The sequence below is a fragment of the Propithecus coquereli genome, unplaced genomic scaffold (genome assembly GCF_000956105.1).
Source record: "Propithecus coquereli isolate 6110/MARCELLA unplaced genomic scaffold, Pcoq_1.0 Scaffold86, whole genome shotgun sequence".
In the NCBI taxonomy this organism is placed as follows: Eukaryota; Metazoa; Chordata; class Mammalia; order Primates; family Indriidae; genus Propithecus; species Propithecus coquereli.
In genome coordinates, this window is record NW_012154840.1 from 1,802,361 (window position 1) to 1,828,838 (window position 26,478).

Genomic DNA, 26,478 nt, shown 5'->3' on the forward strand with positions numbered 1-26,478 from the left:
ACATTTCTATCCTGTTAGTTTGGTTCAGTGTATTCTTTTTTTTTTTTCCTTTCATTCTCAGGCAAGTACTAAGAAGCAAATAGTTTAATGTATTCCTGCTTATCACAATACTCATGGATTTGGGAGCCTGAATTGGTAAATATTCATGGTAGTAAAAAGCACCATTTATACTGTGTGACCTCAACCATATAAAAGTGCTCGATTATGTGTAGACATACAGAATGACTAGAAGTCAAACTGTAAACTGCTTGTGATTTATGATCTTTTTGTGTTTCTTTTTCTTCTTCTTGTGTTTTTCAGTTTTCTATAATACACAGGTAAACTTTTAAAAATTGGAAAATAAATAAATGCTATTTTAAAAATATCATTTCTTCCTTACTCACAATCTAGTAGGAGAGACATGCATATGAATCACTAAACTAAAATATAACATAGCAGCTGTGTGTGAAGCTTTAGGCCTTTGTTAGCATCCCCTGGTACAATCTATCCCACCACCCACTGGGACAACCCTGTATCTTGAATAGCCAAGGGCTCTGGGCAATGGCCCTCATTCATCACACGCAGAGAACTGCTAAATTTGGTTACAACACTTGAATGCAAACACTGAATTATTTTATCCTAATCTCATATATGTGGTGCTAGGACCCACAGAGCCTTTTGAAATAATACGCCCCATCCCTAGCCCTGTCTCACTAAAATACAACTATAGAAAAGAATCATGTGGACAAGTTACAAAGTGATGATACTTTTGCCAAACAGTTCCTTCTCCTGTCTAGTATGCTGATTTGAAGAGAATCCAGCCTGAGTTTTACAAAATGTAGCTATTAACATAACAAACACTGTTTGGCCTGTATATGGGTTTACTTAAAGAAAACCAAATACAATGTCAGTGTAGATGTAGCAGTGAGGTTCTTTTCTACTTCACTTTGGGTCTTACTGAGAAACCAATGTCTCTTCCAAGGAGTAATCTATTTGTTGGTGTTTTTATGAAATGAATTTTTCCTAAAAATCTACAAAATTCAATAAAGTAGAAAACTAGTTTGATTACAGATTAGTGTAATTGGTAGAAAGGTCACAAAATCTCTTTGTCATAAAAGAAATATGAAAACTCAATTTCAGGCAAAATTTAAATAAAGATAAAATACTAAAACAGCAACATTTTCCAAAGAATGATCATGAAATGAAAGATAGACTGAATTATGTATTCAATAAAAAATATTTAAGGACATTAACTTTTAATCATCATAGACTCATGATTTTATTCCTTTTTTGTTCTAGTAACATTTTGAATTATTTACACCATTCTCTACAACCAAACTATTATGTTATACTTTATCATGTGCATAAGTATGTGATCTTAAATCCAAAATCAAAATTATGCCATCTTTAACAATAACAATATAATAATTTGGTTAAAAAGTTTAATGATACAACTTATTTGACTATGATTTCAACATTTTCTATTATATTTAAGTTTCCCAACTCTTTTAGACACTTTAAAAATAAAGCCAATAGGCATGTAAATACATTTAAACTAAGTAGAAAGATCCTGCAACTGTTTTCTGTACATCTGCTCACTATAATGTGTGTTTACATATTAATGTGAAGTACAAATTTGTAAACATGAACATTTGAAACTCCGAAAGGAAATGATACTAGTATTTTTCCTTTCAATATTTTATTGAAACAGCATGTCAAAAGTTGGCTAGCACCACACATGTAAGTAGTTTTAATACTGTGTATGTTTCAAATGTTTATTGTATCTATTATGTTTTATGTTGTCATCCAAACCATGTTTATTTGCACAGTTTTAATACAAATTATCATTTAATTGCAGACCAACCCTAAGAAGATTAAATGTATACCAAGGCACTTATATCAAAGCCAACTGCCTAAGCTATGCATTTGGTTTGTTTTAAACTGCTCCAATAAACATGCTAAATTCCAGTAAAATCAACTGGGAAACTGTTGCTCTATACCAGGACATTATTGTTATTTTGGCTAATTGAAAATTTTTCAGCACAAAGGCAACATATCTCTAAATTGGAGTAAAAATATTGTACTTTCACCCTGTCAATTCAATTCACAAAGTACAGTACATGCAAATAGACATTTCTAAGTATATTTAAATCTGCCATTTCTCATAAGTATATATAACTAATAGCATAAGTATGCAATGAACAGGTGTTCTTTGTAGCATGTCTTTTTAAGAAGTGGAGGGAAAAAAACAACACAATGTAAATTATTTAAAAACAAAACTAAACTAAAATACCACATATTATACATTGATTTGTGTGTGTATATATATTTAATATATGCACATTTTATAGTGTGACATCTGGAATTTATTGAACTGCATATTCAGATATGGAAAAGACTTGTTAGTGAGATTTAGTAAGGAGATAACTACTACATATTACCCTACCATATGCATAGACATATAATTCTATTGTCTTAAAGAATCTAAATTTGACACCAGCATATTTGTAGACTTTTGTAAAAAAATATTTTAAATATTTATACAAAATGTTTATTTCAGTAATGTTCTGGATCAGCATTACACCAGTAATACATCAAAGATACATATTACCTGCTTTATGTGCACTGTGATTTTCCCCAAAGTGCATAATAAAAATGATTAGGAGTATGACACAGAAATCTTCCATAATGTCAAGTGCAGATGATTGTCTTTATTCATGGTTGGCACCTTGTCAAGTTGTCAGCACATGGGACTGTGATAGTTCAAAGACTATCATTGAGTCATCACTTGTTGATTCTAATGGTTCATTTCTTTTCATGCCACAGACATGCTTCCCTCACAAAAGAACGAAGTCATGTCCATTCCCAGAATATATGTATAACCCATGCCTAACAGCAGTGAAATATGAACATCTACCTTCATAGCTTGGGCAAAATAAACTTCTTAATTTTTGTAGCATAGTAAATAGGAGCAATGATATTAATGAGTTTGAAAGCTCTAAAATTATATAATGTAAAGTTATATGTTGGATTTTAAAATATAATCTCCAGAGGGTTTAACCTGTCTGTATGGTGAAAAGAAACAGTAGTATGAAAGAGTTTGAGGTTCTATTTTTATGTTACCTAAAATTATATATTGGTCTTTAAAATGTAATGAATAGAGGATTTATCCAACTAGACATGTGTTTTGCAACCAGGTTCACACTTTAGGCCCTTGATTGCAGCTTGACACACTGTTCCACAAAATAATACCTTCCTGACCAGGGAATCTGGCTACAGGTCTGAGCTTGACTGAAGGTTGTGCAAGGATAAAATAACACTCATTTATGTCCTAACTGAACGTGCAAATTTTAGAGAGCTGATGAAAAGTTTATTTTTCCTAGATTTATTTAGAGTAAGTCAAATAACCAAGTCAAGAATCAGATTTTATCAATTTTGTTAGCTGAATTAAGACACTGTCTTTTTAAAAAGGCGGAAGAGGTGTACATATATGTATGATCAAACCAGATTAGAATAGAGGTTTTAATCATTAGACTTGGGAGTCTATTAAGTATCGTTTGGCCACTTTTATTTGGTAACTCTTTCACACTTAGTCTAACCATAGTGGCTTTTGGTTTTTTGTAGGTTTTTAAAGCAAGCTTAATATTTAGTTGATGCAGTTGAAAGTGACAGAATTCCATAGTAGTTTGTTATTCCATAACCATAGCCTCAATTTACCAAGTTACTTGAGTTTTGCACCATCCACTAAGGAGTAAGAATTTAGTGGTAAGGGCACTAAATACTTATTGTGCATGAATTAGAACTGTTAGCAGATTTCTTCAGATAAGCAACTTGCTTGGAAGCAAGGGATTGCTTGCTGGACCTCTTGAGGCTTCTTCCAAGTTTAATTTTCTATGAAGGCTTTCCTTGGTTACTTCTTCAATTAGAAGTGTGAAATTAAAATTTGTGATGTTATATAAAATAGCTTAAATGTCATAAATACCTAGCTTCTAGCATTTAAATTTCTGCCCCTTTATATTAATCACCATTACCAATGTAATTCCACATTATCAGTTTTATATGGGTACTATATAGTAAAGTTATGTGAAACATAAAGCATGGGGTGTATGTATTCCAGAGCAGCTACAAAATTAATGACCTTCATTGAAATAATCCCTAAAAATTAACCCAGAAGTTTTTCGAATTTCTGGGTTGAATACTTTTCTTGTCAATTACTGAGGTTCTCCCATGTAGGCCTTCAGAATGTTTCATTATAATCTGATACAGGAGTTTCTGCTTAGAAAGTAATAACTTATTTTACCAGTTAAAGTTAGCCTAAAACTTTCCTGTTTTGGAGTAGACAAAAATAAAGTGTGATCTTTGCTTTTAATCCCTGTTGTAATAAACCTAGGTAGTACAGATCTTATGTCTCAGAGACTTTTGAAATAGGTATCTAATTAGTTTAGGTCCCAAATAATATTTCATCTTTACTAGAATATTTTGTTTGAATGCAATCTATCCCTACCTCCAGGAGTGAAGGACATATAATTTTAACACATATATAGGAAGGCACATTTATCAAGCATATTTAGGATGAAATAATCATTTTGGGAAAAATAAGTAATAATTATATGCTTTTCCTAATATGTGTTGGAAAAGTTAGAAAAAGTAGTTTGGTTCGTTCATTAAAAATCAAGTCATGTCAGTTTGATATGAAGAGCCTTGGCTTAATCAAATGGCTACAGCTACTGGCATAAAAATCAAAACCTGATTCATCTTAAAGATATATAGATTATATTATACTTCATAATTCTTTTCAGAAATTTAGGGCCTGGTGAAAGGAAGCTTTTCAACTTCACAAACTAAAATAAAGTCTTATTCTACTTTTATTTAGTCTAATTTACCAAGACTGACACACAAGAGTGAATTTAAATTGTACCAATGTAATGCTAGTTTCATATTTATGACTCAAATGTATTCTCCCCCTTCAAAACAATGTCTTAGTCTTCTTGGAGAACTATAATAATTTGTTTTTGTAAACAGCATGTAAAATACCAAGTCTGTTAAAGGAACAAGTAAACAAGCTTCATCTAGGAATGATCCCAAAATAAAAGGAAATAAAAGATCAAATTTATTTAGAATATTTTACTTTTCATTTGATCTTTTTGTTCCTTCAGGATTAAATGGTCTTTGGCCTACAAAGAATAATACAAATAATACTAGGAAGTTTATGTCCTTCTTTACACCTTAAAATTGACATTACAAGTTTCTTCAACAGCAGAGTATAAAGGTATAAGGAAATGAACAATTAAATTTTCTTCTACAATTACTAGATAGGTAATTACAATGAAGCCAGTCTTCCTAGATCAAACTGAAATTGCTTCACTGCTTTCACAGGAATTGTATCCATCTTCTTTTGGCATTGTCAATATATAAAACGCAGTTGGCATGGTAAGCTGGCTTCACTATAATTGGAAACCTCATCACTTGGTAACAATTTTCACTGGTGGGCTATCTCAGCAAATAATATTTACTGAGTATCTTATTTCGAGGCCCAAGGCCACTGTAATCAGAGATGCTTACAAGTCACATTTGACATTATAAACAACTCCTCAACAACATTAGATAAGGCACTTAGATGCATAACAGAGCAATGCTATCTGTAATGATGCTTTTTAAGCCCAATAGCTGCTGACATTTCTTTGGCTACAAATAAAGAAAATATGTGCTTACATGTAATTGTTTTAGGAATGTGATTGTTCATTAAAGGCAATGGTTAATTGTTGGATACCAATGAATATGATTACATTTGCCTTCTCTGAAAGAAACTTGACTGTTGTCATTCACTTTGAAATGGTTGGCAGTATTTACCAGTCTAGATGGCATAGAGAAGTTGTACCTATAAAAGCCGTAGGAAGGATGGAAGGAACAACTGATTGCTTCCCGGTCAATATGGTTTGGTGGCAAAATATTTCCAGTTGTCCGTAATCCGTATAACATTTGATTGGCAGAATTAGATGCTTGTAGATACTGCTCATTGAAGTCTTCAGATGAACCACATTTTGAATTAGTTACCCCCATGGAAGATATCGTGGGCACTTCCATCATGAGTGGGGCTAAAGACTGAGAACTGTTGATGCTTGCTAACCTTTCAGGAGCAGGTAAAACAAGAGGTTGTTGTCGCCAAAAATTAGTTGGACAAATCCTGTAGCAAAGGGGCAAGCTGATATTGTGCAGGTATGCCTCCGGACAGGGCATTCCAAGGGAGCTTGCAGATAAGTGAAATGTAGGTGGAGAGCAAGGTGGAGAAAGTAAGGAGTTCAAAGGAGAGGGAGCCCCTCCACTAGAGGTCACTGGAGATGAACCACTGCTTCCACCTGTAAATGACAATTCAGTCAAAGAACAACGAATTTGTTATTCCTGCTGAATAAGAAATCATATCCATCATCATCCCTGCTTCATTCTTAGATAAGCTTTCCTCGTAAATTCACAGTTCTTTTATCTTCTATGGAAAAGGACATTCTCATTCCTCTTACCAAGTTGAATATAATATCCCTACCACTACCACAACTACTTTTAGCACTACTGCTATGTACCATGCATTGAGCATTCAGTATGCTCAAGGATGTACTAGGTACTTGAATCACACTTATCCAATGAATTACAGAAGAAGCCCAATTATGACTCATAATCATATATAATAATTATATCTTAGAAAGACAAATTTTTATTTTTTAAATTTAAAAAATTACTAAAATAAGTAATTAAGTAAATTGAACAATTTGATTGGTTGTTTGAGATTCTATAGACAGCTTTGTTCTTATAAAAACCCAGTGCATACAAAAATAATCGTGTTTAAATGAAAACAATATATTTGAAACCATTAGCTTTTTTCTCTTATATAAAAACCATGAATGGGGAGACTTCCATGGCACACTATATTAAGAGTTCAAGATAATTTTGGAAGTTAAGACACAAGAAGATAAGAATGAAAGTGTTTATATCAGTGATGTCCAGTGATCTTTAATGGTTGCCTAGCATCAACTAAAATTAGGGATAATTACAAGGTCCAAAAAAATCTAGACTCTAAACTTCACTTTTGCAAATGTTTGAATTCAATCAAATAATTGGTTATTGACTGGACTTGATAGAGTTTTTTGGGTTTTTTTTTTTGCATCATTATTGTTTTTCTGAACTATTTTTTGACATAACCTAGTCCTTCATCAACAGGGTCACAAATATCTTTTATAATAAAGCATTCAAAAGTTATCTTAATGTGGAAACAACCCAAGTGTCCATCAATACATGAGTGGATTAATAAAATGTGGTATATGTATACCATGGAGTACTATTCAGCTTTAAGAAACAATGGTGATATAGCACCTCTTGTATACTCCTGGATAGAGCTGGAACGCATTCTACTAAGTGAGGTATCCCAAGAATGGAAAGACAAGCACCACATGTACTCACCATCAAACTGGTATTAACTGATCAACACATAAATGCACATATAAGAATAACATCTATTGGATGTTGGGTGGGGGGAGGGGGGAGGGGGGAGGAGGGGACGGGTATTTTCATACACAAAGAGTGCAATGCGCACCACCCGAAGGATGGACATATTTGAAACTCGGACTTGGGGGGGGGCAAGGGCAACATAAGTAACATAAATATCTGTACCCCCATAATATGCTGAAATAAAAAAAAAAGTTATCTTAAAAATTGGTAACCCTTTTCTTTCCAATTTGAGAACATTCTGGACATGTTAAATAATTCATAAAACTGTGTATTTTAAATTATCAATTAACGATCATCTTTAACTTTTTTCTTTATTAATGACCATTGTGTTGACTTGGATATTTTAAAAGCATGCTGCCTAGATGCTATTAAATTGATATCATAAAATAAGTATTCACATGTTTCTATGAGACACCCTAAACACATCAATACAGTCAAGCCAGTAAAATATTTCACGAAACTATTAGATGTTATTTTTTCACATTTTGGCTGGTTGTTACGACGTCATGTAAACCTCAACCCAACTATAATGTCAATTTGCTTGGTAATTATGACCTCGAATTAATTGTTCAAAGACAAGCAACTTTAATAGAGTAAAAAAGACAAAGAGGGTAAAAAACTTCCATATTGTTTGCAAATAAAATTCTTCGGTTTATTATTAAATATCAGAATAAATGAAGGTATACATTGTTCCATCAGAAAGCCTATACTATCTAAATATTATTATTTAGTCACATAGAATACTGAGAACAAATGCCTTCCAAATATTTATAAATGCTTGTGGCAACTAAATTAATTCTGAAGGCTTAGTATTATTTTTAATATTTCTTTTCCCCACCAACAAAAAAAGGAAAATTAGAGATAAGTGTAATTTAATGGAAATCATTTTAACATGTGCTGAAAGTTTCTCATAAAACATAAAACATGTATTTCAATAGCTAATATATTTGCAAATCAGTCCACAAATTCAGCACAGGCATATTCTAAAGAATATGAGACAGGGAGATGTTGAAGAATCCAGATGAAATCTGGAAATCTCAGGATGTAAGATAACTCAAGAAGACAAATATTAATAAATCTACCATTACTGCAACTCTATTCTCTTCCTTCATGCCAGCTCCTCCCCTTTTTGCCTCTTACCTCCACATGGAGGTAAATATACACCCATTGCTTGTAAACACACATTTTTTGGCATATACTTATTCCTTTGTGTAGTATTTGGTACAAAGGTCCTAACTGTTGTTATTTCATTAATGTGTAAAAATAAAACTGAAGATTACAAGTTTTCTTACTTTGTGTGTCTGCACCAAAGGTTTTAAAATCCAGAGTGAGAGAGGGCCTCCATGGGTATGTCTCTAAAAGACCATCCAATACACCCCTAGAAAAGAGATTCAACTTTCAGCAATCCCAGAATGCAATTTCCGAAAATGATTTTCATAAACTTTTGAGTGATTTTGTTATATATTTGAAATATTTTTCTTTTATAGATAGACTTCTGAATAAAATTCAATCAAACCCAGGTTCTAAAATAAGCAATATCTTGAAAGTGGGTAGGGTAGGGTGTGGGAAGAGGCAAGGTTCTGGAGACAAAACATCTGGATTTCTTTTCTACCACCTACTAGTTAGAAAATTTAGAGCTTCTGAGTTTCTGAGCCACAGTTTCCTTATCTTTAATACTTACGAAAGGGCTATATAAATGTTAGATGTAATTGTTATGTTGCTTACCTGTTTCTTCCAGGATCTCTAAATCCTTTAGCAAAAGGATTTCTGTCTATTTTCAGTTTGGTAATCTATGGATTCAAAGAGAGAGAAAGATAAAGTCATTGTTCTCAGTAGCAACAAAATCACCTATAGTTACAACAACCACAAAAGACTTTGCAATGCATAACATGATAGTTTAAATAAATGTAAGCATACTTCTAAGCCAAATTTGGAATGGTTAGCTCCTTTATCTCCTGGCTCCCTTTCATCTGCTCTCCTTTCTCACACGAGATTCACATAATTCATTATCAAATTTGCCTTGATGTCAATGCAATAAAACTATGATTTTTTTTTTCAATTGTGGAAAATGCAATCTATAGAGTGCAGTTAGCCTCTATCCAAAGGTCCCTCGCCATTCCCATTTGCTTGGGACCTCCCCAGCTTTACCTGCTGGTTTTGGTAAGCTGTTACCGTGGTGAATTCAGTTTCTTTAAAAGAGAACGTTTTAACTCCTTCAGTGGGCAAGGACTGAATCCGGGACAGGTCAACCCTGCTGTCTTGCTCTATCACATGCACGCGGGGTTTGTACTTATGCATGGACTGCAGAATGATCTGGAAGAGAAATGGTCAAATACTGTCAGAAAAACTGGTTTCCTCTCCTGAGCATCCCCAACACGGGCAAACACAAAAACAAAGGCGAGGCTAAACAGGCTCAGGTAGCCACACACAAAGGCCTTTGTTGTGCCATTTGGCCCCCAACAGAGGCCCTTGGTTCTAAAGTTTTTTCTAGAGAAAGGCATCACAGCGGCATCTGGCAGCAGTGATTCCATTTCCATATGGGGATCCTTCTCTGCTTCCGAATGTGAGTGACCATCTGATGCAGAAGTGTCACCAGGATCTGACAGTCTGTCATGGGTTTCCTTGGCAGTAACTGCTAAGCCTGGACATGGTGCACAACCTTCTGACATTCCCTATCTCCTAATCGCAGGAGTTTCCCTCTCTCCTTTTGTGACTGGCATAATGCCAGGCTAGGCAGAGCAGAAGCAGGGGCGGACCTAGGAAGAAAGAACGAGACCAACTCGACCCGAAAAGGCTTTCCATGGGGCCGAGTTGTGGGAGAGATTTCCAGGCAGCATTCTTGGATTCCCTGCTTGCATCTTCCCACCCACCACACCACACCACATCTGACTGCCTGGCCTAGGGAAGGCAATCAGAGACCAAGGTGACTGCCTGAAATCCTGGTGAACCATTCCCTCCATCTCTCCCAGACCAGGCATTTTGGCTTAAACAGGTCTTTTTTGGTCCTCAAACTCCCAGTGCTCACCATCCCCAACCGCCAGCACTCTCCGATGCCAAACAAAGGTTTCAGGAGCTGTAAGTTGGCTACTTTACTCACAGGTGCAAGAGCTTGGACAGTTCCTACAGAGTACAACACGTGCATCTGGGAGAGGCCTCCTTGGCCTCTCTAGGGAGACCAGTGGGCAGCAGCCTTGGCACCTCCCTCCTCAGAGCAAAGTACTGCGCTCACGTACGTGGCCTTTGTCGTCCATCTCATTGTTGGTGAGTTTCACACGATCAAAGCTGATGATCTGCCGCATCCAGGTCTCTCCCGAGCAGGGCGAGTCCGGGTGGACATAGAATCTGGGAGCGATGCACGAGTGGTCTGTATTCCCGGCTACCATCCACTGCGAGCTGTGATACACGTACCTGAAAAGGTGTGGGTTGTGGCATTAGGCGCAGTGGGCCAAAGCCAGGACCGTGGGAGGCAGGCTGCAGGATTCTCGTCCTAAGGGCTTCGCCCAAGGTTAGCCTGCCGATCCCAAAGGCAAGTAGCAGAAGATCCAACTTGATTTCCAAAGAGCGTTCAGGGGCAGAAAACAAACTGTAAATAAGCATATGTCATCAAAACGCAATGAAGTGCCAGGGCAAATAAACTGTCATGGGATTTCTGAGTCTGGTTTGTATTTCCTCATAAAAACCGCAACAGAAATTGATCTAACTTGTTTTACCGCACAGAGACGCCAGAAAAATCCACTAGCAAGCGTGAAGTGTCGGGGAAGAAGTGGAGGGCTAGAGAGGGTTTCTGTCCAGCCCACTGTCACCAGTGGTCCTGAAAGTTTTTTCACTAATAGGCTTCACATGCAGAAAACCCTAGGAACCCTGCCCCGTGCTGCCTCGGGCTGATTCTCTGATTTTTCCAATTTCCACTCTCAACCTTAGTTGTGCGCAAAATTCCCAAGACAGCTGCAACTCAAGAAGCAAACAGCTTGTTCTTTTGTTTCCAGGCCGCAGCCCCAGCAGGCTCATGAGCTGCACCTTCTTCTTGCCCTCAAAACCAGCAATGGGCGCAAGGCGGACTCCCTCCTTAGGAAACCAGGTATCCACCACTGGGTGGATCGCTCACAGCCCGCGTGTGGGCAGCTCTCAAACCCCACTCTTCCCCGGAGCCCCTGAATCAAAGCGCTAGAACAATTGGCCCACTTTTAGCTTGCTCTAAATTGAGGGCTTATATAAAGAGGAAAGAGTTCTTGTACCCTCTGGGACCCCACCACTGCTTCAGGCAAAAGGCTAAAAAAGGGTGAAAAGATAGGCCTATGCACAATAACCGCTAGACTGACATTGGGTGGCAAATCAGGTCATCCTTCCGGGCTCCTGCTGCCAAAGCAACTCAGCCCAAAGCCCATTACATCCCAAGAAGTCCTGGCTCACATGAAGCCTCAAACATTTCTCCCCAAATTCCTTCAAACTGCTTCCTTCCTGGCCACAGGAGCCCACATTCTCGAAGTTTATACAGCCAAGGCCAAAGCAGTGGGTAGGTGAAAGGCTTGGGGTACACTGAAGCTCTAATTGACGCCCCGCATTCTGGGAGGGGAGGGAGATGGAGAAAGGAACAAGTCTACATTTCCTTCACTCTGAACCCCAATTTTGTGAGAAAATTCAACTCCCAAAGCCCACGGGAGACCAATTCCCACCCCACCATCCATGCTAGAGTTTTCAAAATAGTGCTGTCGGGTTGCAAGCCTGAAGATACGAATACCAGACCCCAGCCTGGGCCTGGAAGTACCATCCTACCTATAACGTTTGGAATCCACTGGCACCACATCGATGGCCACACAGTACTGCTTCCCTGGGTCCAACCCTTTCACCTTGACCCGAACAGAGGGGAACATCCGCCTGTGGGAAAGAAAATAGGGACTAACCCAACAGCATTTAGAGATGTTTGGAAGTGGATGGGGAGGGGTGGTCGTGGACAAATGCTGACTCCAGAAAAAAGAGAAGGGACTCACTATTACAGGGCAGGTTCAGGGAATGACATTTGCTACATGAGTAAAGATTGTTGGCTATATGCTTGCTTGAACAAGTCCTGGATTTCTGAGTGGAGCAGAATATCCTTACCACAAGGCTTTGTCAATTCTCTGCCCCCACCCCTCCCCACACACACCAAAATAAAATGCTACAAAAGAGAAAGTAGGAGAGAAAAAGTTGCCCCCCTTCCTTGAGTTTTCAGCGGTATTTTCTTTGAGGTAGATTTGGGAAAGGCTGAAATTAGGAAGATGCACACACACAAAAAATCACTCAGCTGCCTGCCATGAAGGGGCTGCCCCACGCCAAAAGGTGGTCATGTGAAAGATCCCCCTCAAAGTGGCCTGGGCTTAGGGACGGTGGGCAGCGAAGCCTTTGAGATGGGATATTGTGCACTGATATCTGTGAGGCTTTAACTGAAAGGCCTGGCTACAGTCTAAGATGTGGGGGTAGCATCTGGAACCTGCCTGGGAAGGTCTAATTTTTGTCCTACTCTATACTGGCAGGAGCTGGGGGAGTGAGTTCTTGGAGTCACGGTGTACAGGAAAGGAAGAATGAGACACTTATATGGGGCTAGGTGCCTCTTAGCCCGATAAATTGAGGGGCCGTGGCTTTCTAATGTATGCCAGCTAGTTGGGGGGAAGGGGTGGAGAAGTACTAGAGCATAAAACTGGAGACTCCACATCTTACCAGAGGGGTACATTAAGTGCCTACTGAATGTGAACCTTCTGAACAGCTTGGGCAGAACCTAACCTGCCCGCCTTGGTAATGATCATCTCAGTCCCGATGTCATGGAATCTCTTCCACAGCTCGGATCCTTGAAGCTCTGCTTGAATAACCTCTTTCTCTTCCAGATTTTCGCCGCCGCCGCCGCCGCCGTCGCCGCCGCCGCCGCCGCCGCTGCCGCAGCCAGAGAAAGCAGTTGTTGAGGGCTCTGTCTTTGGTTGCTTTTCTGCTGGACACAGAGACGTCCAGAGTTTGAGAGAGCTTCACAGTTCGCGTACCCTCTTCTCGCTGGCGCCTATCTTGGAGCATGCGAGCCTTGCTCCTTCCCCAAGTTCCCCTCAACACCCTCTGTGGTCTGTTAATGGAGAGAGAGGGACTAAGGTTGTGCCCCATGAAAGGTGCGACCTCCCCCGCCTAGGTTTTGTTTTGTATTGTTTTTAGATTTGTCCATCCTCACTCTCCCGGAGACATTCATGTCCGAGGCTGGATCCCTACAGCATCTGGGGGACCCGTGCTCCTTCCAACCACGATGTACAGCGAAGCGACCCTGTGGCTCTCAGGGCTTGCGGGGGGTGGGGCGCGCGGGGGGGGGGCGGTGAGCTTCACTTCTCCACGGGCACTTAGGGACCCTCCCCTTCACCACAAAGGAACCGCAGTACTCCAGGCGAGATTCGGAGGCACTGGAGCTTCCCCTACAGCCAGATGGCCGAGGTGGCCCGCGGCCCCCAGTGCTGTTGTCCGGGCTCCTCCAGGACGTTTTTGGGGTAGGGCTAGCGCCTTTCTGCAGCGCAGCGAGCCAAGCGGTGAAATGCTGATCCAGCCCCCGCAGGCGGCAGGCCCAGGGCAGTGGGGGTACTTACTGGGCTGTTCGCTCTTCCTTTCAGCGCCGCTCCTTCTCTCCTCCACTTCCTCTCCTCCCTCTTTCTCCTGCAGCTCAGGCTGTGCCTCCTCTCTTGAGTCGTGCAGTTTTCTTTTGCTGGGTCTCCCCACCAAGGCTTCCACAGAGAAGGCGTGCGCCCGAGAGCTCAAAGCCATCCCTGCAGGGGAGGAAGGGAATTTGCGCAGCAAAGTTTCAACCTGAGCTAGGTTAGGGAGGGAGGGGGAGAGAGGGAGGGTACAGAGGGGATACGAGGGAGGGAAAGGGGGGCGGGAGGGGAACCCAAATCCGAAAAACAATTTCTGGATCTGTATTCAAAGAAAAAAAAATCTCCGTATGTCTGTGTGTGTGTGCATGTGTAATTTTTATATATACATATTTTTTTCTTTGAATAGACAAAATGATAGGAGAGGAAAATCAAACTGGAGTCTAAGTCCTCCAGAGTCTAGTCCCCCTTCCTTTTGCGGTCTCCTCCCTCCCAGTGGACACGTGTGGACCATCAGTCTTCAAATCCCTGATTCCAGGACCTGGCAGAGCGCAGAGATTGGCAAGCGCGGGCCTTTTTAGGGAGCTGACCTGCCGCCAATTGCGGCTCAGGCCGCTGGGATTGGGAGATACTGTTGCATCCGACTGAGTGAATACCCTACGGGTCACAGTCTCCACTGTTTGTTTTGGAAACTGTTGGAAGCATAAAAAAACACTGTGAGTGACACTTCAGAGTCTGACAGGGAGGAGGGGGTGGGGGCTGATTGGAAAGGGGCTCCAGATAGGCTAGGCAGGAGGAGAGAGGAGGAGAGAGGAGGAGAGAGGAGGAGAGGGAGACACAAGGTTACTGTTTTAATTAAATTGTAAAACTCAAAGACATGCGAAATAATTGCCCACGAGGGGCCATTTTTCCAACAAAAGTGCAAATATTATTTAACCACATCCAGAGAAGTGTATCTGCATGTTTTGCTCTTCAGTGAAGGCACTGGGGAAACAGGAGTGCAAGCTTTTCTGGACAGGTTGGCTCTGCAGCAGGGTGGGCCGTTGTGCCAGTTTGTCCTCTCTCTCCTGTTAGGAAGGTTCAGGCAAGGGCGGGCAGGAGGGTCTCAGATACCACTGTCAAACATCAGAGAAAACTTGGGCCTACAAGCCTGGCCTGTGCTAGAGCCCAACATTCCCTCATATATCCTCCTTTTTTGCTGTGACACAGGACTTAATCAGCAAACACAGCCTAAGGACTCCAGGGCCACCAGCAGGGCAACAACAGGGACTTTGCACATGAGGATGTGCACACCTCAAAATGTTGGGAATAAACAATTGATTCCAGTGTCTACTGAAATATCTTTTGGGGCTGAGTTTTACTTTTCTTTAAAATGGTTAAAGCTATTCTTTGTGTCAGGAAGAGACTTGACTACCACCTCTAATGTGCATGTTTATGCATACAGATGTGAAATGTCTTCCTGTGCGCATGTGATTTGGTCACCCATTTTTCATCAGAAATAAGAAATCAAGCGCTGTTGGACTCTTGCAGACTGCGTTTTAATGACACTTGGACATTTCCAGAAAGGTTCTCCTGTTCTCCTCTGACATGTTTATTTAAAGGGCATTTAAAGCCAATCCAAGTCTGGAGTTTGAGAATAAAAGACTATGTGACCTTTTATTTCAGCTACAAGTGTTCCCTGCCTAGATTTTCCTTGTGATGGTGGTGCTAGTGGTGGTAGTGGGGCAGTCAGCCATGGGAGAGCTTTAGGTAACTGCCTATGGCTTTAAACCCTCTAGTAATCTCAGATAGTATGGCAAAGGGGTAGTTACAGCTTGAGTGCTGTTGAAGGGTTTGATTCAATAATTGATTATCCACTGCTCACCATGCATAACTGGGAAAGGCACTATCCCTATCCTAGACAGGAAGACCGAAATGAAGCTCACAGGGTAAGGCCAATTCCAGTGTACAAGGCACTGGGGCTGGAAAACAGCCAGGTCTGAATGTAATCTTTGCCACGTCTCTATGAGCATTTGTTTGTTTTTGCAGCCATTAAAGGGGGAGGAGAGTATTTGTCCACTTCCTCTTACTCAGAAGATATATTTTTTATCCACTACATGTTCTTAGCTAAAAGACACAACTCAGAAACAGGAAGCCAAGAGTTCATTTGTTAATTTTAGAGTGTTAATCACCATGTAGCATTTGCATTATTGTCTCCTAATATGGGTGTTTTCTTGCCTTTGAACTCTGGCTCACTTTATTGCTAAAAGACAGGACACTATCTTGTATAATGACAGAAGGCTTTGCCTGGCAGTTTTTGTAAAAACAAACAAACAAAACCCCAGATTTCTGTAAAAATAAGGCAAAAGAGGTTTGTTGTAGTATATATTCTAGTATTTCAGACTATCTACTATATGATGTGATTTTCTAAATCAAAGATATAGCATATCTTGGGATACAAGTTCCTTTCTTAGAAGAAACTTCTTCTTTAATATTTATTGCATGCATGAAATTTAGTCATCCAGAACTTTTTTATATTTTTAATCTAAATGTTTACCATTCCCATTTCAGTATCTATCTAATGACAGGAAAAATGTAGCTTAGCTCTTCCTCATATGTGCTCAACTAAGGTGTAATTAATTCCTGTTAACTTGTATGTGAGAAAAAAAATCACATTATGTCAGAACCAGCTTTGCAATCTGTTTAGCTGCTAAAGCACTGGGTTGCAGGTACTGAGGGCCTGAGGAACATACACTAATGCTAGCAATTCATTCTCCACACTTAGAAGTCTCTTTGGGCAATCTCTATGTTTGATCCAGAAACACCCATAAACTTTAATAAGAGACTGTTCAACCCATGGGGGGGCACTAGAACATGTGGAGAGAGGCTCTGGAATCCACAGGTGCCCACAATAGAAAGAAGAGTATTAAAAAAAAAATGAAAAGTGGAAAATCCTTACAGTAAAATGTTGGTTTTGAATTGCCCAAAAACGTTTCAACTGGGCACACAGTACGAATTTATTACTTAAGGGAAAAATGAATTTGTGGTCAAAATAAATCAAATCTATGCAGTATCTGTGGGGATAGACAGGAGATAGATTATGCCTTAAAGAATATATGGTTTATTAGAGCTTTTGTTGAATATGCAACCTAAACCTGTTTTAAGGGTATAGAAAACAATTTATATCTCTAATAAAAATCCCAATATTTTATTTAATGGCTATAAATGGGTATGCGTGTTAACATAGAAACAAAACAAAGTGGGCCCTGAGTATATTGCTTCTGGTGAAGTGTATGTGCATGGAAATAAATATTCAGAATTAAGCTAAAGTATCTGAAAATGCTACATTTCTCAGAAACTTATGATATGTGAAGAACAAAGATTCGTGGCCTCTCTAGCTTTCTATATAGGCAAAATGAGTTGTTTGAAGAAAAATTTATGTTTGAAAGGAGCTAAGTCTGCCTGGAGGAAAAGAAATCCCCTGTGCTTTGCAGTACTTACTAATTAAGGGGTTGATGGCACACCCATACGGAGGGATTCTAATGCCTACTTTTAATTTATAACAGAATGAATAAAACAAATGAAATAAAGCAATTAATATTTCATATACATGGCAATATATATGTATGTGTATATATATAAAGTATAAATAAAATAACATTTTTAAAAAATGCTTTGAGACTACTTAGATACACCTAATGTCCCTCTTTGGCAGAAACACAAGCTACTTCATGACAGAGATTGTTACCTCCAATTGTTATTCTTCTTTTTCTCTCTTGATGCTCACTCCCCGTGATTAAGATATTTGGGCATAGTTGCAAGCTTATAGAATGTGAATCTGAAATAAGTTACTGGTGACCATTTTTTGCCATTACTTGGGAAAGGTCTCCCTAGAATGAACCCCCAGCAAAGCAGAGTCAAGAAATGCAGAGTCAGCTTCCTCACGACATCGTTCGAGTACCTGAATTCAACTTTGCCTAAACTGGCTAAGTTACATAAAAAAATAAATCATCTTTGCTTGCCTAAGTGAGTTTCAGTTGAACTTCTATTACTTGCAGACAAACGAATCCTGATAAATACACTCATCTTGATAAAAATTTGGAAGATCATCTTCTTCTTCTAGTTCTTCTTCCTTCTTTCCTCTTCTTCCTCCTTTTTCAATAGTACAGGTTATGTGAATAGGAAAATTATATGCTATCAACTCTTTCAGAATTGTAAACCCCAAAAGCAAATTTGACTTTCTACACAAATTCTTAGGACTATGATAATAAATTGGAATAAGCACTACAGCAAGTAGGAGGACAGACTTTAGATTCAAACTGACCTAATTCAAATTCTGACTTCTGCTTTCTATCTGAGTGACCTTACACAAGTCTCTTTTTGCATTTAGTCCTTTTCTTCTAAGCTTCTAAGGTTTTAGTTCTAATACCTTCATCATAGAGTTTCTGTAAGTGTGTCTATGTATCTGAAAGTTTAGTAAAATAACTTGTGCAAACCGCTTAGCACAATGCCTAGAACACATTAAGCACTCACAGCTGTTTTCAACATTAACGAGATAATGGAAGTCAATTTCAAGAATGTGTTAATCTTTCTATCAGCCATATAACTCTAAATCCTTTGAGACCAGACATTAGAAAAAGAAATCTGGCCCAAGTTGGAACCCCCAATTTTTGGTTTAATCCTAAAACAGATTCAAAAGGTTGAAAGTCTTTAGAGAAATCACCTTTATTAAATAAATTTGAGAGATATTTTAATACATAAAATTAGTGAATTCAACTGAAAGATTGCATTTGAATTTCAAAAATCTGTGGGAAACATTAGAATATATAATCTGATTTTATTAGCTTGATTCTTGGAAAGATATTTTACCAATGCAATGTAAGTGCATGTTCTTATATAATTAGACAAAAATTTGTTAATGACAGGCCCCCAACACATAGCTGTATTCTCCAGGAAATTGAGGGAATTGGCCTAATTAATATTAAAGTAGTTCTCACATTGAATCCCTCAAATTCTGGCTATCTTAATTCAATATAATCTTTCAAGTAGTCTGTCCTTTTATGTATCTAACAATTGAGTTATCCATATCAAACTTAGTCACTCTTGTCCTAGATAGAGTGGAGGAAGAAAGAGTAGAGAGAAAAATTCTTATCTGTGCTCATTGTGTTCTTCTCATGGGGAGGATTGGAAGCTAGATGCTTGTGCTTGCCAAAACATTAGCTGAAGGAAAATTTATTCCATTGAATTTAATATGTGATACTGCTATCAAAGGTGAAGATCTTCCTATAGCAATAATTACAACATTAGACTTGGATTTGTTATATTTTTCATTCTCACTAAAGTATATGAAAGACATATAGTGATTATTTCCTACTTTTTCTCTCAGTTCATAACTTAAGGGTGGTAGAATAAAAAAAATTCAGATCTAGGAGCTTTGGCCCCAGAATTATGAGGACAATTTTGTCCTTGGCTAATTTTGGGCAGGGTAAATGAATAAAAGAAAAACAATAATAAAAAGAATAAGTCAAGATGTTGCCCTATCTTATACTGACCTGAATAACTGTCAGAATAGGCATTGTATAGCCACCTTTCAGCTGCCTTTGATTGCCTGGCACATTGTAAATAATAAATAATTGTAAATGTGTCTTGCATCTTTCAATCCTCAAACACTCTCCATTAAAACATTGAGCTTGAGTCAAACCTGGTCCTTTCCTCTGTCATCTCTCTGGTGCTCTGTTGGCACTTGCACAGTCATATATTAACTGAAGGCTCAATCAGGATTGCTGGAAATAATTCTTCATGGCTTGAGTTTGTGGTATGTGAATTTTAATGCTAGGTAATTTTAACTTTGGTATTATGCCTTACACATTTCCTTTACTTCCTTTACTCCCTATCTTCCCTTTCTTTGTCTTTCATACTACCTTTTTCTTTCATGAAGATAAGAGTCAGAGTTACGTCCAATATACTTTATATATCAGCCCCCCAAAAAGTGAGCTAGGATATGAAAAATGGCTACAGGCACCAGTTCAATAATTTTAAAATGACTAATCCAGACATGTAGCAAAATATCACCAGCACAGATCACTTGAAAGGGATATGCCAAGTTTATTGCATCAATAAATTATTGGAAAAAATTCTGTTTATGAAGAATCATTTTATCTCTATAAAACCAGGAAAAGGTATGCTTTTATACCCTCTTCTCCCGCCCCTCACATACTTTCTAACCAAATGATACTATGTGTAATCAACACAGTCAAAACCCTGACATCAGATCTGTGGGCCATTGTCCCATGGTCCTGTCTAATCTGGGCATCCAGGAGCCCAAGAGAAGCAGATCCTGCCAGTAAGAAGAAAATCATCCTGAGCTCCATAGACTGGGTTCACGAAATCTCATGCCCATCTATTTACTATTTATTTCCTCCTGGGTATTTTCCCTTCCTTACTTTGGCACCCTATCCCGTCATGCCCAGGGCATGATCCCTAATATCCACAAAAATACCGATAGTGGAAATATTTCATAGTAGGCTGAGGGATTTTTCCTAAATCTATCAAAACACCAAATGTAGGCAGACACCTACACTGCCTATGCTTAAAGCCAATTCATGCCTGCTATCATCCACTGTCTTCCTTCCAAGGCTTCCTATGTTAACATTGCTAGACAACAAGCTGCTCCTTAAACATTTATAGAGATAAGACACCCTGATCAATACTCCAAGGGGAAAAAGGGAATGCTTTAATAATAAAGCAATAAAGATAAATAAGGAAAGATACAAAAGGAACTACTCAAAACAACAAAGAACTAGCTATCTGAACTAACCATGTTTTAATTCCTAGAGGAGAAGGAGTGGAAGAAGGAAGAGCAAAATCAATGGTTACATGTGTTGGCAAATAGAATGCCAGGACTGGGTTCATAGGATCATGATGCATATACTGGAGACAACTCACTCCGCTAACTACTCATTTAGGGGACTGATTAAATCATGTCAGTGAAGCCAGTTAAATAATTGCTACTTCTCTAACTTCCAGTTTTTATCCCCAGCCTAAAACTTGACATTACTCACATGACAGAGGTAAAAATGTTGACAGAAAGTTGGAACACACATCTATTTTTTATATTTTATGATTGTAAATCCAGAACCATTTAAGTCATATGTATGCATATTGCTCATGGAAAGTGATGATTAAAGTTTTTCAAGGCAATAATGCAAGTGACCTTTGACAAATAACTGGATTAGGGGTTCAATGTGCTAGTATTTTAAATAATACTAAAGTACTTGGTTTCAGTCTTCACAATTGATTTCCATTCTCAGATTGTGGTTCTGGTCTATTTAATTATAAGGATATAAATTCTGAAAACTTTAGCCTAAACTAAAATCTAATCACTAATTTCCATTTTGGCAGGCTTAAAACGTCAGTCATTTTTACTGAGACACATATATCCTCTTCCCTCTCTCTCCTTGTCTAAGAGACATCCTCCTTGTCTCCTTGTCTCAAGTGCCTCTTGATGTTTTAATAAGCTTTTGGCTATAAGAAATTTTTTACAATAGGCATTAACTTGTGTGTTCGGGTTTGCTGTGAAAATGACTACAGGTGTCTATTTTTAAGTAAATATGTATGAGGACATTCATAGAGAGACTGATATGAAGAATTTTCCTTAAGAGTGATTTTTTTTAACAGAAGTGCCACCCTCCCTTCTCCATCATTTCATTATAGCATTAGAAAGGTTCGAAAGTCAGTCTTGACTGGGTTATTTATGTGACAGTGAGTTTATCTATCATGGATATATTGTTCATTTTTCTTCCAGATGATGTATTGATAAACTGGAGCCACCATAAAATGTTTGGATTCCCCAGGGCACCACAGCCGGCTTGAGTTGAGCATCTTCCTTTGAAGGAGATCCCAGTGTATTTCCTAAAGTTTTCCAGAATCAACAATCCAGCCTTAGTCCTGCTGCTATGGAGCCACCATCTGCTAATAGAAGAATGAATGGGTCTCTGCACCTCACCTCCACCCCTCACTGCCTCTCTCCCCATGTCTGTGTGGTTCTATGTGTCTCTTTCTTTTTGTCTCTGTCTCTTTCCATTACTGTACTTGAATTTGTCTCTGTTTCTGTCTCTCAATTTCTGTGTCTCTCTTTAGCACTCTCTTCCCTCCCTCTGTATCCTTCTTTGTCTCTTTTTCTGTTTCATCTACTCTTCCCCTCTCCCCCTCTCTCCTCCTCTACTTCTTATTTCTCCCTTTCCTCCTCCAATAACACTGCAAGGCCTCCTTGGAGAGAAGGGAGTTGTACCAAAGCAACCATACCATCATACAGCAACCTCCTTGATATCCCTTTCACTGCCAGGTGCTTTCTGTAGTCTCCTTCTCTAGCTTGAAGACAGGTGTCTGCGTTGCAATGTCTGAACTCAAGCTCTGGTGCAAAAATACAGGAATAAGTAAAAGAGGATGTCTTTCAGAACATCCTGCTGTTCCCCACACCCCCACTCTAATGCCCACACTTTAGGGCTTCAGGCCTCTTCCTGAAGTCAAGTGAGTGCAAGGAGGACTCAAAAATCCTTATGGCCCAGTGATCTAGAGCTCCTTGGGGCAAAGCCTGGGAAGAAAGCATCACTGCTCACCTCTCAGAGCTAGACACCTGCCACTTAGCTCGGTGGTGGCTTCCATGTTGGCCGCAGTCCTCACCTTCCAGGGAGGCACACACATCTCTTCCCTCCCTAGCTCTCTAAACTCTGTGTATCCTGACATGTAATTTTCTGGGCCTGGGGGCCTTCTGGCAGTGTCCTACCTAGGAGAGGGACTATTGCTGGTTTCTTAGGATATCACAGCATACTCTCAACTGACAGGGCAAGTCTAGCCTTCATTCATTTTAAGGAGCACTAACATTAGATTTCCAGTCCCACCCCCCCGAAGTAGTGATTTCAGGATCTCTGTCACAAAGCCCCCAGTTGATGGAAGATGAAACCAATAATTATGACTTCAGCTGGACTTTCCTGATGTTACCAACTTGCCTAGTAATAGCTAAGAGGCTGAGGAGAATCCTTGCGTCCAAGGCTCCCAAAGAAAACACATAGCCTGGCCAGTAAGGCAGGGGCTTTTACCTGGGAGGCAAGAAGAGGTGCTTTGTAATGTCAAGAGGCCAGGCCATCCAAATAGTCTTAAAGTTGAGTCTCAGGCTGAATTCATTTGCTCTGTAGAAGCCCCTTCCAGCTCTTCTTAAGAGCCCAGAGGAAAGTGATCTGGAGCCAGAGCACAAGAGAAGGTGGAGTTCTGGCTAGCAGCGGTGGGAGAGGGGTTGGACCCTGGCAGCATCTTCTCCTACGCAGAAGACCTGTTTTTACTCAAGGCTGGCCATGAAGGTGCAATGCAATGACAGTCTGTTATTTTGGCCTTCAGGGCCTCAAAGTTGCCGGCACCCAGCATCCTCCCTCAGCTTCTCTGTGCAGCCATACCTAGCTGCGGTCTAACGCACTTCCCAGCACCCTGCTCTGAGCTATAGTCTAACGCGCTTGGGAAAAAATGTCAACGAAGCAGGAGTGGATTGTCTTTACAAGTCTAATCTGTCCACCGCCGTCCGCAGCATGAGCACTAGTAGTTGGAAAACCCTTTTCAGTCCTCAGTCAACAACAGCTCAGCAGCTCCTAAGCAGCCCAGCTCCAGGTCTGCTGTGCTTCCAGATTGCCCATTAAGCCACCCATTCAGCCTCAGGGACTCTAAGCAGGTGGTCCGGCAGCGTGGAGGTCCTAAGCGGCCACAGTCCCTTTTCCAGTCCCTACACGCCACATATCCAGACTTTACACCTCCCAAAGGAAAGATACAAGACATATAGATATATATTTTTAATACATGGAGAATCCCAGAAATGCCTTGGCTGACAGAATTTTCTGATGCAGCGTAGAACACGTTTGATTTTTATTTTATTTATTTCCCCAGGGCAGCTCAGAAAGAACTGAAAAAGGCTAAGGCCCTAAGCCGGAAGACTTTACTAACACCAAATGACCCATAGGGACGTGAAAAATCAATGCTTGTTTTATCCTTGAATGGAGAGGCTCCCCAAGAAAACAGATTTCGGATCCGTGTGGTTTAATTGGAGGAACGCTCGACTTTTGTGTTATTTTGTTTTGTTTTTCTGTCTAAGCTCCATGCCTTTCGAGTAATGCGGGAAACCCCATCCACCGGCATTTGGCAACTGCGCTGCGGCATCACGGGTAACCTGGAAGAACCCGGGTCCTCCCGAAAGAAGCCCCTGAACCGGGTAACGTTTGCGCAGACCTTGCCTGGGAAACCAGAAGCCAAGGAGAGCCACACGTTGCTTATCGACGTCGAACGCTAAATTGTGAGGGTGAGATTCGCAAAGGGTCTATAAATGAATTCCTCAGTTCCTGAGGTTTCCAATCACAGTTGACCACGCATAAATCTAAAGTTTTTCTTGGCTATTTACTGTGAAAGTTATAAATGTCTAAAGAGGACTATGCTCTTTATAATTTTTCTGGCGAATATTTTCCCTTCTTTCAAGGAAAGTAAAAAGGGGATTTTATTTTTCGTTTATGACTTTCCCTTTCATTTTATTTCGATTGCTAAGCTCAAAGATATGAATGTAGTAAACAGGTTCCAGCCATGTTTGAAAAGAATTCAAAAATAGGATTTTCCAAGAGTCCTTCTACATCCACTAAAAGAAGAGAGAGGAGAGAGAAAGTGTGTGTTTGTGTTGGAGGAGGGGGTTCCAAATAAGAACAGCATGCGACTCCATCCATAGAACGACGTGCGTTTTGAAACACCGACAAATCTGTTTCTGGTCCTCGTTTCATGTAGGGAAATATGTTTCCTGTCGTAATTAAGGCTATTCACTTTTGGTGATATTTAAAACGGTCCCGACTGAATCGAGTTGATGTTTGGTTAACCATGAAGGAAATGGCTCTTGATCAGGCAGGCAATTACCAACCAAATCTGATCACTTCCCAAGCAAAACAAAGGAATTTGTAACTATTTTTTCTTCTGCAGTAATGCGAATGGCAATTATTTATGAATGAAAGAGTTTTACATGCTGGTGAGCAGCAGGCAGTGGGGAGCACGCCACCAGGATTGGACTCTCACAACAAAACATCTTCTCCAAGTTCAGGCTGGGCGTGCCCTTTTTATGTCTCTGTGAATGTGTATGCGGTAAGGGGGGCTGAGTGCAAGTGCGGGCACGACCCGGAGGTGGCAGGGTCGCCACTCCCTGGAGAAGGAGAGGCTTGTGGCTACACTATCAACAATCCCACGGAGGCAACTCAGGATATTTGCCTTCTCCTCCCTCCCTCCCTCCATTGCCCCCTGTGAGTTCCCTAATGCTCCGTTTCAGGCTCCTTTATATATAGCTAGTTGATTCTTCATTTCTAGCCTTAGGGGTGAAGGCTTCTGAGAGACCAAGCTCTTGACACTCTTAAGAATCAGGTAGTTAGCTAGGAGGCAAATGTTTGGCAGAAACCCAACTCAGAATGCATGCCTGTGAAGCATTGGGTGTACGCCGCCTGAGTAGACCCTGCGGTGGCGATCCACTGGGAACAAATTTTGACACTCCAAAGAGGCTTCCCCATCTTTTCCCATGACTTTAGCAGACGCACGCAACTCTCAGTGGCTCCCACCAAACTGGATCTGGCGAAGCAGCCCAAAAGAAAAGAACAAGGGCTTGGCTTCCCATGGTTTAGAGGATCTTGGCAGCATTCTGGGAAGATAGCAGTCCTAGGTGCGGGGCCTCTAACGATAACCACTGATATATTTTTTTGAAGCTTGCTACCTGTTAATTCTTTATATGAATTATCTTAATCCTCTAAGCAACAACAACAGATGAGGTAAGTAATTTCATTCCGCTATTATCCAGATGAAGTAATCAAGACTTAGATTACATTAAAGGTGGAGCCAGGTGCCAATCTCCAGCGCTATAGTGACACTCCAAGACCACTGCTCAGGGATCAGAAAATAAGGAATTTTAAACCCTCTACCATCATTATCATAGCCCTCTCCTGCCCCAAGTCCCCGCAGTGATTCTAGGAGAGAGGGGCTGTGTAGGGCCTTGGGCAAACCCAGCTGCAGCTTTCCCAGGCTGGCAGAAGCTAGCCTGTTTTACGTGATCCTCTGGCCTTCGCTCACTTGGTGCGGGGGGGGCCCCCGGAGCAAATTCACCGATTCTGGCAGTTCAAGGAGCCAGCGCCTTCTGCGTGAAGCTAGGAACTTCGCTTTTTCCAGCGAAGCGCACCCCACAGGACTTTGGAGCCCTAGAGTGTGAATTTTGATTCAGTAAACCGGGATGCAGATGGCTGTCCTGTGTCCCAAGACGGGCTCTAAAGTTTGGGATTACTCTGCTGCCAATCATCAGGCCTCCAAAAGTCCTTTCCTGTAAGAGTAAAACTCTGTCTGGGGCAAACAGGCCTCTTCACAAACGCCTTAGAAAATG

At 40.2% G+C, this 26,478-nt stretch overlaps 1 protein-coding gene across 5 annotated transcripts; it reads right to left on the minus strand.

The window, feature by feature from the left end:
* Positions 1–5,073: 5,073 nt before the first annotated feature.
* TBX22 (T-box 22) lies at positions 5,074–23,275 on the minus strand. 5 transcript variants are annotated; one of them, XM_012664101.1, is made up of 9 exons: positions 23,147–23,275; positions 14,067–14,243; positions 13,238–13,432; positions 12,250–12,351; positions 10,710–10,884; positions 9,625–9,789; positions 9,202–9,266; positions 8,769–8,854; positions 5,074–6,335 (listed from the first exon to the last, which is right to left on the minus strand). In XM_012664101.1, the coding sequence occupies exons 4-9, from the start codon at positions 12,345–12,347 to the stop codon at positions 5,722–5,724; spliced, it is 1,203 nt and encodes a 400-aa protein (XP_012519555.1). In that variant the 5' UTR covers positions 12,348–12,351; positions 13,238–13,432; positions 14,067–14,243; positions 23,147–23,275; the 3' UTR covers positions 5,074–5,721. The 5 variants fall into 5 exon arrangements, with proteins under 5 accessions (XP_012519555.1, XP_012519554.1, XP_012519551.1 ...); XM_012664100.1 differs by having other exon boundaries at positions 13,234–13,432; XM_012664097.1 differs by lacking the exon at positions 23,147–23,275 and having other exon boundaries at positions 13,234–13,435; positions 14,067–14,241.
* Positions 23,276–26,478: the final 3,203 nt, after the last annotated feature.